The following is a 15,465-nucleotide window of genomic DNA, read 5'->3' as shown; positions in this document are numbered from 1 at the left end:
CCTAAAAGCGGAGGTGCTGTAGACGCTAAATACCGTAGCTAAACACCAATCATACAACAGCAATGATGAAAGATTGTAGCCAAGGCAGCAGAGCTCTGAATATAGCTCTTGTTACACACACACACACACACACACACACACACACACACACACACACACACACACACACACACACACTAGGGCTGCTCGATTATGGCAATAATCATCATTATTTTCTCTCACCTGTCCCCACTAACCAGGTGTATTTCCTCTCACCTGTCCCCCCTAACCAGGTGTATTTCCTCTCACCTGTCCCCCCTAACCAGGTGTATTTTCTCTCACCTGTCCCCCCTAACCAGGTGTATTTCCTCTCACCTGTCCCCCCTAACCAGGTGTATTTCCTCTCACCTGTCCCCCCTAACCAGGTGTATTTTCTCTCACCTGTCCCCCCTAACCAGCTGTATTTCCTCTCACCTGTCCCCCCTAACCAGGTGTATTTTCTCTCACCTGTCCCCCCTAACCAGCTGTATTTCCTCTCACCTGTCCCCCCTAACCAGGTGTATTTTCTCTCACCTGTCCCCCCTAACCAGCTGTATTTTCTCTCACCTGTCCCCACTAACCAGGTGTATTTCCTCTCACCTGTCCCCACTAACCAGGTGTATTTTCTCTCACCTGTCCCCACTAACCAGGTGTATTTTCTCTCACCTGTCCCCCCTAACCAGGTGTATTTTCTCTCACCTGTCCCCACTAACCAGGTGTATTTTCTCTCACCTGTCCCCACTAACCAGGTGTATTTCCTCTCACCTGTCCCCACTAACCAGGTGTATTTTCTCTCACCTGTCCCCCCCCACAGATCTCGCTGGTGCGCATGCCGTACGCCTGTAAGCTTCTCTTCCAGGAGTTGATGTCGATGAGCATTGCGCCTCGTATGATGACATCATAGTGGCTCGGCCAATCGGACGCCTCTGTGCAGACTTTACCTTTGAGGTCAGCAGGAAGTGTGCTCGTTATGTTTTTACAGTTTCCTGTCTTTTGTTTTTTTGTATGAAAATAAAGCTGATGAAGTTTCTGAGGAAGACTCTGGGTCACATGTTCTTTCCTCACATTGACATCACCAAGGGTCTCATCTTTATATATATATATAATATATTCAGAATAAACATCTGATCCCGGAGAAGCTTCACACAGAATGATTAAAACCAGAATGTAATTGTTGCTTCCTAAAGTTAGCTTTCAAATGACCCACTGAGCCCCTCTTCTTCTTTGGTGGTGTTCCCTTTCCTCTAGTTCTTTAGGTTTTTGTAAGTCTCTGAGCGAGTCTTGCCCTCGGGTCAAAGGTCATTAAAGGGTCGTGGGAAAGACCTTTTCTCTGCCTGTTGCCACTCATAGTTTACGGTCAGATCTAATCTCTTCAGTGAAGTTCATGACCACAGAAGAAGAAGGTTTTGTAGATGCGCCAGTGAAAGATGGCCGCATTGTCGTTATATACAATATAGCAGAGAGGAACTTCTTCACATCAGAAACTTCTCGGACAATAACCCATCGACAGACAATGGAGATTTTCCATGGCTACCTGTTGCCGTCCCACCTGAGAGACGCAGGAGGAAGACCAAGCGGGGGTCCCGTGCCGTGTTGCTGGTCAGACTGAGTATACGAGAGAACCGTCCGCCTCTTCCGAGTATTCTTCTGGCTAATGTTCAATCCATTGAAAATAAGCTAGATGAACTCAGAAGTCGGATTGCTTTCAACGGGACATTAAGAACTGTAACGTGTTCATTCTCACTGAGACTTGGCTCAACCCCGCTTTCCCGGACTCCGCCATTGTTCCTGACGGATTCACTATTGTTCGTCAGGACCGGACTGCTAACTCGGGGAAAAGTAAGTAAGGGAGGTGGTGTGTGTGTCATGACTAACAACTGGTGCACAGATGTGAAGGTTATTTCTTCAGTCTGTTCCGCTCGTCCAGGCTCTCGTCATCTCACGCCTAGACTACTGCAACTCCCTCCTGGCTGGTCTACCTGCATGTGCCATCCGACCTCTGCAGCTCATCCAGAATGCAGCGGCTCGTCTGGTCTTCAACCTTCCCAAATTCTCCCACACCACACCGCTCCTCCGCTCCCTTCACTGGCTTCCAGTAACTGCTAGAATCCACTTCAAGACACTGGTACTTGCGTACCATGCTGTGAATGGATCTGGCCCTTCCTACATCCAGGACATGGTTAAACCGTACACCCCAGCACGTGCACTCCGCTCTGCATCAGCCAAACAGCTCGCTGCCCCCGCACTGCGAGGGGGACCCAAGTTCCCATCAGCAGAAACACGTGGGTTTGCTATCCTGGCTCCAAAATGGTGGAATGAGCTCCCCATTGAAATCAGGACAGCAGAAAGCTTACACATCTTCTTCAGACTGAAAACTCATCTCTTTGGACTCCACTTCCAGAGATAGAATTACTAACAAAGCACTTATATACTAATAAAGGACTGGCTTATCTAAAGCCAGTTGAGTAGCACTTGAAATGTTTGGCTCTATGAAACCTGATGAACTTATATGATTCTGTTTTCTTCAAGGTTGTATCTTGTTGGTCGAATGCACTTATTGTAAGTCTCTCTGGATAAAAGCCTCAGCTAAATTATATGTAATCTAGAGCACCTTATGATCACATGCCAGGCTTCTCACCTGCCGAGGGAATTTACATCTGTTGTGATTACAGCATTGTATATTCAACATGGCACTCGATCAGCTGTTTGGGATTATCGACAAGACCGAGACTTCACGGCCCGAGGCGGCGTTCGTTGTGGCCGGGGGTTTTAACACCGCCAACATGAAGAAAGTCCTGCCGAAATACTACCAACACATCAGCTGCCCGACGTGGGGGGGAAATATACTGGACCATGTTTATTCCCCTTTTCGACATGGATATAAGGCTCTCCCTCGCCCTCCCTTCGGCAGATCAGACCACATCTCTCTGCAGCACTGCTTTGCATCTAATGAACGGAGTGAGGACATCAACACTGACACGGTCATCTGCTACATTGGGAAATGCATCGATGACGTGGTCCCGAAGGTTTCTGTACGAACATTCCCGAATCAAAAGCCCTGGATATACGGCGAGGTGCGAACCAAGCTGAAAGCAAGCATAGAGCTGGAGATCTGGAGGAGTTCAGGGAATCTAGGTATGAACTCCGGAGAGTAATCAGCAGCACAAAGAGACGGTACAAAGAGAAGAGTCTGACCTCAGGGGCTGTAACACCCGGAACATGTGGGCGGGACTAGACAAATATCCATGGGGTGGCAGGAGATTTTGAGGGGTGGCATCCCCTGGCAGAAGTATATGTTGATTTAATCGCAGTCATATCAATCAATGTTAACTTGGAAAGCCACAATATTGATATTTAACTCAACATAGGTGACATTATTGTGTCACATCAGTAAAGCCTTTAATAGAGATATATAAAGATGGCAGACATCATTTAATGAATTTTAACTGAATGAGTTTGTTTCACTCTTAGACCAGCAGGGGAACCAAATCTATGCAGACTGCTGCAATAAGTATATTAATTAACTGTCTCATCGATGTGTGTCTGTATGAATATGATAATATTAACAATCATATTATTCCTATCAGCTGTCAATCACTGTTATGATTCACATATTAATTTATTATTGAATAAACTATTTTTTGGAGAGTTAATGATGAATGTTCCTCAAGATGCTTGCTCACCCTCCTTCAAATTTGAAAGACCAGTAATTACTATCATATATCAAAATTCAATTCAATTCAATTGTGTAGGTGGTACAGTGTGTGTGGTGCAGTGTGTAGGTGTGTGTGTGGCACAGTGTGTAGGTGTGTGTGTGATACAGTGTGTAGGTGTGTGTGTGGTACAGTGTGTAGGTGTGTGTAAGGTACAGTGTGTAGGTGTGTGTGTGATACAGTGTGTAGGTGTGTGTAAGGTACAGTGTGTAGGTGTGTGTGTGATACAGTGTGTAGGTGTGTGTAAGGTACAGTGTGTAGGTGTGTGTGTGGTACAGTGTGTGCGTAGATGCAGCGGACAGACGGGTCTCAGTTGGTTTGGTGTCCTCTGCTTACTTTTAATACTTGTAAATAAAACTTTTGGCCCGTAATTTATTTTCCTCATTTCAGCGACCAGAGAGAGAGAGAGGGGGGGGGGGGATATATCCAGTCTCTGATTGTGTTACGTTATTATGAGAGTGCTCTGTTTGATTCTGAAAGTGTGTGTGTGTGTGTGTGTGTGTGTGTGTGTGTGTGTGTGGGCAGTGCCCCCCTAACACTGACCTCTGACCCCCTGTGGCCCCCCTAAAAATGAAAAGTGAAAAAAATGAAAAATGTATTATTTATTACACGATTTATTGAATGACGGAATAGGCGGAAACTAACGTTATTCGTCATTCTAGTCGGACCCATTAGAGCGGTGCACTCACTTTCACTGTCCGGCTGAAGCGCGCGAAAAACAAACACTTTTCATCTGGGATCATCAGAGCCTGTTGCATCCAAGAAAGACTGATTGAAACCTACGTTTCGAGAGACTACCAAAGTAATTGAAGGCGAGTTAAACTATTCGTGTAATTGTAGATGTAAAGCAGAGATGTAACTGTTCATTGCCTTTATTTTTATATCAATATGATATGCTGTTAGTGCAAAAATGGTACTATAACTTAAGCTGAAGCTAACGGTAATAACTATAAGATATATCTGAAATAAATAAGTGTACTGAAACAAATACCAATAACTGTATTGCATTGTTTTCTTATGCGCAATTACTTCATACTGTCTAGTTCTCTTTTTCGTCCTGCATTTATTGTGCTTCCCTCAGAGAATAACTGCCCCCCCCCCCAGTCAAATTGGTCTAGAACCGCCACTGTCCCTCCCCCCGCACATCCGACAGTCAGACACAATCACCATATTCAAATCCCAATTAAAAACCCACCTGTTCAAATCTGCCTACTCACTGTAGTGCTCCCCATTATATGTTTCATTTGTGTCTTGACCGTCTCCTCCATGACTTCCTGTTTGTGTTTGTATCATGTTCTGTTGCCTATTAGCGTTTTCTCTTTTTTTAACAAATTGTACGGTGTCCTTGAGTGTCATGAAAGGCGCCTAACATTTTTTATTATTGTGCTCGTGAATTGTTGTTACGGAAACAGAGGGGTTTCAGGTTGCCATAAGGCTGTTGACGGTCTTATTATAGGCTGCATCCATTGGTTGGTTTTGTGGCACATTTGTAACGCTGTGCCAACTTGGGCAAGCACGCAGGCAAACCTGAGGAGCGCACACAGGGTGGAGTGAGGTTGAGCAATGGAGAGAAAGGGAGAGAGAGAGATTGAGCGAGGCAGATAGCGTGTGCAGCGGTCTGCTTGCGCACAGAGCCGGAGTTTGTGAGAGAGCCGGCTTGAGAGTCAATTTCTCTTCAAAATATAATTGATAGCCAGCCTCCCTTGTCCCTGGCTGGCTTGCTAGCTCGTTGGTAACTGATTTCTTCTAATGTGCCTGCATCTGGCGCTGAGTTTCCATATTCCTTTCATGAACCACTTCCTGATATCCATTGTTGCAGATAAATATAAATGATAATAGCCAAACTAACCTAGCAAGAGTAAACTGACAGGCTGCTGTGCCGCATCTCACTCAAAACCCCACACGACTCAACCCAGAGAAAAACCATCGCGCGCAGCCTTTCATTCAGAATTTCATAGCAAAATAAAAAAATGATATTAAACCAATCTTTCAACATAGTTTAAAACAAAAATAAATATTAGGACAAAGCCCTACAAATAACAACAATAAACATAATAATAAAACAATTAAAATGTTGTATTCAGCACTGATTAAAACAGCGGGTCCAAATCCTGGACGGGCGGGTCCAAATCCTGGATGGGCGGGTCCAAATCCTGGATGGGCAGGTCCAAATCCTGGATGGGCGGGTCCAAATCCTGGATGGGCAGGTCCAAATCCTGGATGGGCGGGTCCAAATCCTGGATGGGCGGGTCCAAATCCTGGATGGGCGGGTCCAAATCCTGGATGGGCGGGTCCAAATCCAGGATGGGCGGGTCCAAATCCTGGATGGGTGGGTCCAAATCCTGGATGGGCGGGTCCAAATCCTGGATGGGTGGGTCCAAATCCTGGATGGGCGGGTACAAATCCTGGCCCGGGGCCCGCCCATGGGGCCGGGTCTGATTATGCTCATCGAGTCATCCGTGAGCAGAGCATCACGTTGGCATGCCCATAACAGCTGAATGTGGAGATTACCATCTTGTTCAGCAAAACGCCTCACAAACGTATTAAGATCCAAAGCTTTAGTGCGTTTTGATTCAATGCTGAGTACAGCCACACTGACAGTCTCTTCTCTCTCATTGTAGACCACAAATACCTCATTCCTTCCGTCTTCTTCATTCCGAATGCTTCTCGCTTTGCTCGTCCCGTTCACATGAAATCGCCGCCAATCACATTTCCAAGCTCGCGCCAGGGGGGGAGGGGTTACAAGACTCGCGTCTTGTGCTGCATTCACTTGGGTTGCGGTCGAATAGTTTAAAAATCAGCTCCTAAATTCTAACCCTATCTCTTATTCCTTGACCTCTGAGTGAAAGGTCACGGTGTTAAGGGATAGTGAATAGGAGAATTCAAAAGGACTTAGAAGAAGAGAATGCACTTTCATTATCCCACGTGTTTATGATGCGCCAGCGGACGTCCTGAATGTGCGTCTGCTGCTGTGGGGAAACTATGGAAACTACAGTTTTCTATACAGAGGACTACAACATGGATGTTTAATAAGAAGGAGGGACTCATCTAGAGACTCTGCACCGTGCTCTGATGCTGTTGCTTTATGCTTTATGAACAACAGAGAAACATATTCTTCATGACCAAAGCTGGAATTTAAATAAAAAAGGAAAGTGAAACTTCTGCTCGTCACCCTCTCCCTCCGGTCCACATTAATACAAATGATCCCAATACGTATGATTCATGAAAAGATCTTAAAATCAATACAAATGTATTTATTATAAACGTTAGTCCTTAACACCTATCACTGTGTACATCATTCAAACATCTTTTAAAAGTTGAACAGACCCCACACAGCTCAGTGAAATGTTGACTTTATTTGATCATTTCAGTAAAAACTAACGTTCATATTTCTCTTTTTGATTATAATACTGATGAACGTTCAGAACAAAGCACTTTGGGAACTTACCACCTACGTTTTAAAATGCTTAATAAGCACCGTAACTTTCATGATATCATTTCTCCGTCATAATCGGTTGTTTCCGTGAACGGCCGACTGTTGTGTGACGCAAATGCTGCGGCTGCAAGGCATTGTGGGGCAGCATTTTCTCCTTTCCTTCCGGTTAGGGAGGTCCAGTGTTTCCTAAAGGAGGTTATAAAGGAAGTTTGAAAGCTCCTTTCCTATCATCTAGAGAACCAGCTCTTATCATGGCTGCCACTGAGGGACTTCCGGGTCATTTCACTCCGTTAGGAAGGTTCCTGAGCTAAATGGACTATTCGACTGCAGCCAAAGAGTCCAATCACCCAAAAATGTCATTTATATGTACCAGAGACTCTTGTTTTTTCATACAAATAGTTTTTTTTACTATTAACTTCAGCCTCAGCTGCTAACCATTGCAGCCAACATGGCCATCAGAATGGGGCCATGTGGAAGGACACAATAGATTAAGAGATCAACACATATTATATACCTACACATTATATATAATGTTTTTTTATTATAATCATTACTATATATATGCTTTATATATCAAACTTTTATATTCCAAACACAGTTTTATTTGTATTTTACATAATCTTTGAATAACACAGTTGATACTGTAGATATTTGTGATCCTCTCCAGAATGGAAGGAGTCATCACATACAGAGCATCAACTAGTTCCTGAACAGTGTCCTTCACATGCTGATATCCAAGAGAGGGAGTTCCACAGTCACAAGATGGAGGAATACCGGTTATTGTACGTAATCCTACATCCTGTCATGTTCAAAATTCAGACTTTGTCTCAAAAATCTCAAAAATCTGACTTTTTCTGAAAATTCTGACTTTCTACTCAAAAATCTATTTTCTTTGACTTTTTCTGAAAATTCTGAATTTTTACTCAAATCTTGTGAAATGTGAAGATCACGTGACATAGACGCCAGCCATTGGAATCAATGGTGAAAAAAAACGTAGGGATCTTACAATTTCAGAGACGTTTTTGTAGAAATACTACGTAATACGTTGTGGACCAACGTAGTTATTACACGTTTTTTTTGTGAGACTGGGTTGTGTGAGCTGTGGTTTGGCTTCACCTCACTTCACCTCACTTCACCTCACTTCACCTCACTTCACCTCACTTCACCTCGCTTCACCTCACTTCACCTCGCTTCACCTCACTTCACCTCACTTCACCTCGCTTCACCTCACTTCACCTCACTTCACCTCACTCCACCTCACTTCACCTCGCTTCACCTCACTTCACCTCACTTCACCTCACTTCACCTCGCTTCACCTCGCTTCACCTCACTTCACCTCACTTCACCTCACTTCACCTCACTTCACCTCACAGCGCTTCACCTCACTTCACCTCACTTTACCTCACTTCACCTCACTTCACCTCACTTCACCTCGCTTCACCTCACTTCACCTCACTTCACCTCACTTCACCTCACTTCACCTCACAGCGCTTCACCTCACAGCGCTTCACCTCACTTCACCTCACTTTACCTCACTTCACCTCACTTCACCTCACAGCGCTTCACCTCACAGCGCTTCACCTCACTTCACCTCACCTCACAGCGCTTCACCTCACTTCACCTCACTTCACCTCACTTCACCTCACTTTACCTCACTTTACCTCACTTCACTTCACTTCACCTCACTTCACCTCACTTCACCTCACTTCACCTCACAGCGCTTCACCTCACTTCACCTCACTTCACCTCACTTCACCTCACAGCGCTTCACCTCACAGCGCTTCACCTCGCTTCACCTCACTTCACCTCGCTTCACCTCGCTTAACCTCACTTCACCTCACTTCACCTCACTTCACCTCACTTCACCTCACAGCGCTTCACCTCACTTCACCTCACTTCACCTCACTTCACCTCACAGCGCTTCACCTCACAGCGCTTCACCTCACTTCACCTCACTTCACCTCACTTTACCTCACTTTACCTCACTTCACTTCACTTCACCTCACTTCACCTCACTTCACCTCACTTCACCTCACAGCGCTTCACCTCACTTCACCTCACTTCACCTCACTTCACCTCACAGCGCTTCACCTCACAGCGCTTCACCTCGCTTCACCTCACTTCACCTCGCTTCACCTCGCTTCACCTCACAGCGCTTCACCTCACTTCACCTCACTTCACCTCACTTCACCTCACAGCGCTTCACCTCACAGCGCTTCACCTCGCTTCACCTCACTTCACCTCGCTTCACCTCGCTTAACCTCGCTTCACCTCGCTTCACCTCGCTTCACCTCACTTCACCTCGCTTAACCTCGCTTCACCTCGCTTCACCTCACTTCACCTCGCTTCACCTCACTTCACCTCACTTCACCTCACTTTACCTCACTTCACCTCACTTCACCTCACTTCACCTCGCTTCACTTCACTTCACCTCACTTCACCTCACTTCACCTCGCTTCACCTCACTTCACCTCACTTCACCTCACTTCACCTCACAGCGCTTCACCTCACTTCACCTCACTTTACCTCACTTCACCTCACTTCACCTCACTTCACCTCGCTTCACCTCACTTCACCTCACTTCACCTCACTTCACCTCACAGCGCTTCACCTCACTTCACCTCACTTTACCTCACTTCACCTCACTTCACCTCACTTCACCTCACTTCACCTCACTTCACCTCGCTTCACCTCACTTCACCTCACTTCACCTCACATCACCTCACAGCGCTTCACCTCACTTCACCTCACTTTACCTCACTTCACCTCACTTCACCTCACTTCACCTCACTTCACCTCACTTTACCTCACTTCACCTCACTTCACCTCACTTCACCTCACTTCACCTCGCTTCACCTCACTTCACCTCGCTTCACCTCACTTCACCTCACTTCACCTCGCTTCACCTCACTTCACCTCACTTCACCTCACAGCGCTTCACCTCACAGCGCTTCACCTCACTTCACCTCACTTTACCTCACTTCACCTCACTTCACCTCGCTTCACCTCACTTCACCTCACTTTACCTCACTTCACCTCACTTCACCTCACTTCACCTCACAGCGCTTCACCTCACTTCACCTCACTTCACCTCACTTCACCTCACTTCACCTCACTTCACCTCACAGCGCTTCACCTCACAGCGCTTCACCTCACTTCACCTCACTTCACCTCACTTCACCTCGCTTTACCTCACTTCACCTCGCTTCACCTCACTTCACCTCACTTCACCTCACTTCACCTCACTTTACCTCACTTCACCTCACTTCACCTCACTTCACCTCACTTTACCTCACTTTACCTCACTTCACCTCACTTCACCTCACTTCACCTCACTTCACCTCACAGCGCTTCACCTCACTTCACCTCACTTCACCTCACTTCACCTCACAGCGCTTCACCTCACAGCGCTTCACCTCGCTTCACCTCACTTCACCTCGCTTCACCTCACTTAACCTCGCTTCACCTCACTTCACCTCACTTCACCTCACTTCACCTCACAGCGCTTCACCTCACAGCGCTTCACCTCGCTTCACCTCACTTCACCTCGCTTCACCTCACTTCACCTCACTTTACCTAACTTTACCTCACTTCACCTCACTTCACCTCACTTCACCTCACTTCACCTCACAGCGCTTCACCTCACTTCACCTCACTTCACCTCACTTCACCTCACAGCGCTTCACCTCACAGCGCTTCACCTCGCTTCACCTCACTTCACCTCGCTTCACCTCACTTAACCTCGCTTCACTTCACTTCACCTCACAGCGCTTCACCTCAAAGCGCTTCACCTCACTTCACCTCACTTCACCTCACTTCACCTCACTTCACCTCGCTTCACTTCACTTCACCTCACAGCGCTTCACCTCACAGCGCTTCACCTCACTTCACCTCACTTCACCTCACTTCACCTCACTTCACCTCGCTTCACCTCGCTTCACCTCACTTCACCTCACTTTACCTCACTTCACCTCACTTCACCTCACAGCGCTTCACCTCACTTCACCTCACTTCACCTCACTTCACCTCGCTTCACCTCACTTCACTTCACTTCACCTCACTTCACCTCACTTCACCTCGCTTCACCTCACTTCACCTCACTTCACCTCACTTCACCTCACTTCACCTCGCTTCACCTCACAGCGCTTCACCTCACAGCGCTTCACCTCACTTCACCTCACTTTACCTCACTTCACCTCACTTCACCTCGCTTCACCTCACTTCACCTCACTTCACCTCACTTCACCTCACTTCACCTCGCTTCACCTCACAGCGCTTCACCTCACAGCGCTTCACCTCACTTCACCTCACTTTACCTCACTTCACCTCACTTCACCTCACTTCACCTCACTTCACCTCGCTTCACCTCACTTCACCTCACTTCACCTCACTTCACCTCGCTTCACCTCACTTCACCTCACAGCGCTTCACCTCACAGCGCTTCACCTCACTTTACCTCACTTCACCTCACAGCGCTTCACCTCACTTTACCTCACTTCACCTCACAGCGCTTCACCTCACTTTACCTCACTTCACCTCACTTCACCTCACTTCACCTCACTTCACCTCACTTCACCTCGCTTCACCTCACTTCACCTCACTTCACCTCACTTCACCTCACTTCACCTCGCTTCACCTCACTTAACCTCACTTCACCTCACTTCACCTCACTTCACCTCACTTCACCTCACTTCACCTCACAGCGCTTCACCTCACTTCACCTCACTTCACCTCGCTTCACCTCACTTCACCTCACTTCACCTCACTTCACCTCACTTCACCTCGCTTCACCTCACTTCATCTCACTTCACCTCGCTTCACCTCGCTTCACCTCGCTTCACCTCGCTTCACCTCACTTCACCTCACCTCACTTCACCTCACTTCACCTCACTTCACCTCACAGCGCTTCACCTCACAGTGCTTCACCTCACAGTGCTTCACCTCACTTCACCTCGCTTCACCTCGCTTCACCTCACAGTGCTTCACCTCACTTCACCTCACTTCACCTCACTTCACCTCACTTCACCTCGCTTCACCTCACAGAGCTTCATCTCACTTCACCTCACTTCACCTCACTTTACTTCACTTCACCTCACTTCACCTCACAGCGCTTCACCTCACTTCACCTCACTTCACCTCGCTTCACCTCACAGCGCTTCACCTCACAGCGCTTCACCTCACTTCACCTCACTTTACCTCACTTCACCTCACTTCACCTCACTTCACCTCGCTTCACCTCACTTCACCTCACTTCACCTCACTTCACCTCGCTTCACCTCACTTCACCTCACAGCGCTTCACCTCACAGCGCTTCACCTCACTTTACCTCACTTCACCTCACAGCGCTTCACCTCACTTTACCTCACTTCACCTCACAGCGCTTCACCTCACTTTACCTCACTTCACCTCACTTCACCTCACTTCACCTCACTTCACCTCACTTCACCTCGCTTCACCTCACTTCACCTCACTTCACCTCACTTCACCTCACTTCACCTCGCTTCACCTCACTTCATCTCACTTCACCTCGCTTCACCTCGCTTCACCTCGCTTCACCTCGCTTCACCTCACTTCACCTCACCTCACTTCACCTCACTTCACCTCACTTCACCTCACAGCGCTTCACCTCACAGTGCTTCACCTCACAGTGCTTCACCTCACTTCACCTCGCTTCACCTCGCTTCACCTCACAGTGCTTCACCTCACTTCACCTCACTTCACCTCACTTCACCTCACTTCACCTCGCTTCACCTCACAGAGCTTCATCTCACTTCACCTCACTTCACCTCACTTTACTTCACTTCACCTCACTTCACCTCACAGCGCTTCACCTCACTTCACCTCACTTCACCTCACTTCACCTCGCTTCACCTCACTTCACCTCACTTCACCTCACTTTACCTCACTTCACCTCACTTCACCTCACTTCACCTCGCTTCACCTCACTTCACCTCACTTCACCTCACTTTACCTCACTTCACCTCACTTCACCTCACTTCACCTCACAGCGCTTCACCTCACTTCACCTCACTTCACCTCACTTCACCTCGCTTCACCTCACTTCACTTCACTTCACCTCACTTCACCTCACTTCACCTCGCTTCACCTCACTTAACCTCGCTTCACCTCACTTCATCTCACTTCACTTCACCTCACTTCACCTCACTTCACCTCACTTCACCTCACAGCGCTTCACCTCACTTCACCTCACTTCACCTCGCTTCACCTCGCTTCACCTCACTTCACCTCACTTCACCTCACTTCACCTCGCTTCACCTCACTTCATCTCACTTCACCTCGCTTCACCTCGCTTCACCTCGCTTCACCTCGCTTCACCTCACTTCACCTCACCTCACTTCACCTCACTTCACCTCACTTCACCTCACAGCGCTTCACCTCACAGTGCTTCACCTCACAGTGCTTCACCTCACAGCGCTTCACCTCACAGCGCTTCACCTCACAGTGCTTCACCTCACAGTGCTTCACCTCACTTCACCTCGCTTCACCTCGCTTCACCTCACAGTGCTTCACCTCACTTCACCTCACTTCACCTCACAGTCTGATCCCTCTGCAGGAGGTACTTTGACTATATTGTGATGATCATAGTTTTGTACTTTTACTTGTAACATTTTGAATGCAGGACTTTTTATTGTAACCGAGTATTCCTACACTCTGTACTTTTACTCAAGTACAAGATCTGAACTTCTCCCACCTCTGACAATAAATCCTGAGTGGTTACCAAAATTCCCTGCTCTGAAGGTTATTTTCATTTTACCAATCCTGCACTCAGCTTTGCTTTCTCCAGTATCTCTGAAAAGCAGCCAGACGCTGCTTCTTTTCTCGGTCTTCGCTAATTTCTTGACTTTTTCCGACGCGTTTGTATTTAAATCCGGCTCCCGTCGCTCTGTGCAGCTGGCCTGTACCACTACACCTGCTGTGCCCCCCACCCTTCTTTCACATAATGGTATGATCCTAGTATGTCCTCGCATATGATTGGCCGCATGGTGGCCCAGTTAAATAAAGTCCCGCCCCTGCCTGCAAGGAATCTCAGCAAGAGTAGGAGCGGCTGGAGATTCTGCTCTCCCCGACGGGAGTGTGCTCTTCTTGCGGCATCTCGCGATCGGCGTGTTGGAGACCCCTGAATTAAATTATCAAGTCACCTCAAGCCAGAAGACTCAAGTCCAAGTCAAGTCCCGAGTCATTGGTGTTCAAGTCCAAGTCGAGTCGCAAGTGTTTTGGGATTTTGTCAAGTCGAGTCTCAAGTCATCAAATTGATGACTCGAGTCCACACCTCTGCCTCACAGCGCTTCACCTCACCTCACCTCACTTCACCTCACTTCACTTCACTTCACCTCACCTTACTTCACTTCACCTCACTTCACCTCACTTCACTTCACTTCACCTCACCTCACCTCACTTCACCTCACTTCACCTCACTTCACTTCACTTCACCTCACCTTACTTCACTTCACCTCACCTCACCTCACTTCACTTCACTTCACCTCACCTCACCTCACTTCACCTCACTTCACTTCACTTCACCTCACCTTACTTCACTTCACCTCACTTCACCTCACTTCACTTCACTTCACCTCACCTCACCTCACTTCACCTCACTTCACTTCACTTCACCTCACCTTACTTCACTTCACCTCACCTCACCTCACTTCACTTCACTTCACCTCACCTCACCTCACTTCACCTCACTTCACTTCACTTCACCTCACCTCACCTCACTTCACCTCACTTCACCTCACCTCACCTCACTTCACCTCACTTCACCTCACTTCACCTCACTTCACCTCACTTCACCTCACCTCACTTCACCTCACCTCACCTCACTTCACCTCACTTCACCTCACTTCACCTCACCTCACCTCACTTCACCTCACCTCACCTCACTTCACCTCACTTCACCTCACTTCACCTCACCTCACCTTACTTCACTTCACTTCACCTCACCTCACCTCACTTCACCTCACTTCACCTCACCTCACCTCACTTCACCTCACCTCACCTCACTTCACCTCACTTCACCTCACTTCACCTCACCTCACCTTACTTCACTTCACCTCACCTCACCTCACCTTACTTCACCTCACCTCACCTCACTTCACCTCACTTCACTTCACTTCACCTCACCTCACCTCACTTCACCTCACTTCACTTCACCTCACCTCACCTCACTTCACTTCACTTCACCTCACCTTACTTCACTTCACTTCACTTCACCTCACCTCACTTCACTTCACTTCACTTCACCTCACCTCACCTCACTTCACTTCACTTCACCTCACA

At 47.6% G+C, this 15,465-nt stretch overlaps 1 protein-coding gene across 1 annotated transcript in view; it reads left to right on the top strand.

Annotated features, from left to right (window-relative positions):
* The window catches only part of polr2b (RNA polymerase II subunit B), a 36,022-nt gene extending 34,971 nt beyond the window's left edge, over positions 1–1,051 (top strand). Inside the window, exon 25 of the mRNA XM_079673155.1 lies at positions 833–1,051. Within this exon, the coding sequence (XP_079529281.1) occupies positions 833–922 (90 nt within the window). The 3' untranslated portion in view covers positions 923–1,051. The remainder of the gene's footprint in view (positions 1–832) is intronic.
* The last annotated feature ends 14,414 nt before the right edge of the window (positions 1,052–15,465 follow it).

Source organism: Notothenia rossii, assembly GCF_949606895.1.
Source record: "Notothenia rossii genome assembly, chromosome: 3".
NCBI classification, from domain to species: Eukaryota; Metazoa; Chordata; class Actinopteri; order Perciformes; family Nototheniidae; genus Notothenia; species Notothenia rossii.
Note: the sequence above shows the minus strand (reverse complement) of the source record. Positions and strands in the feature narration are given on the sequence as shown.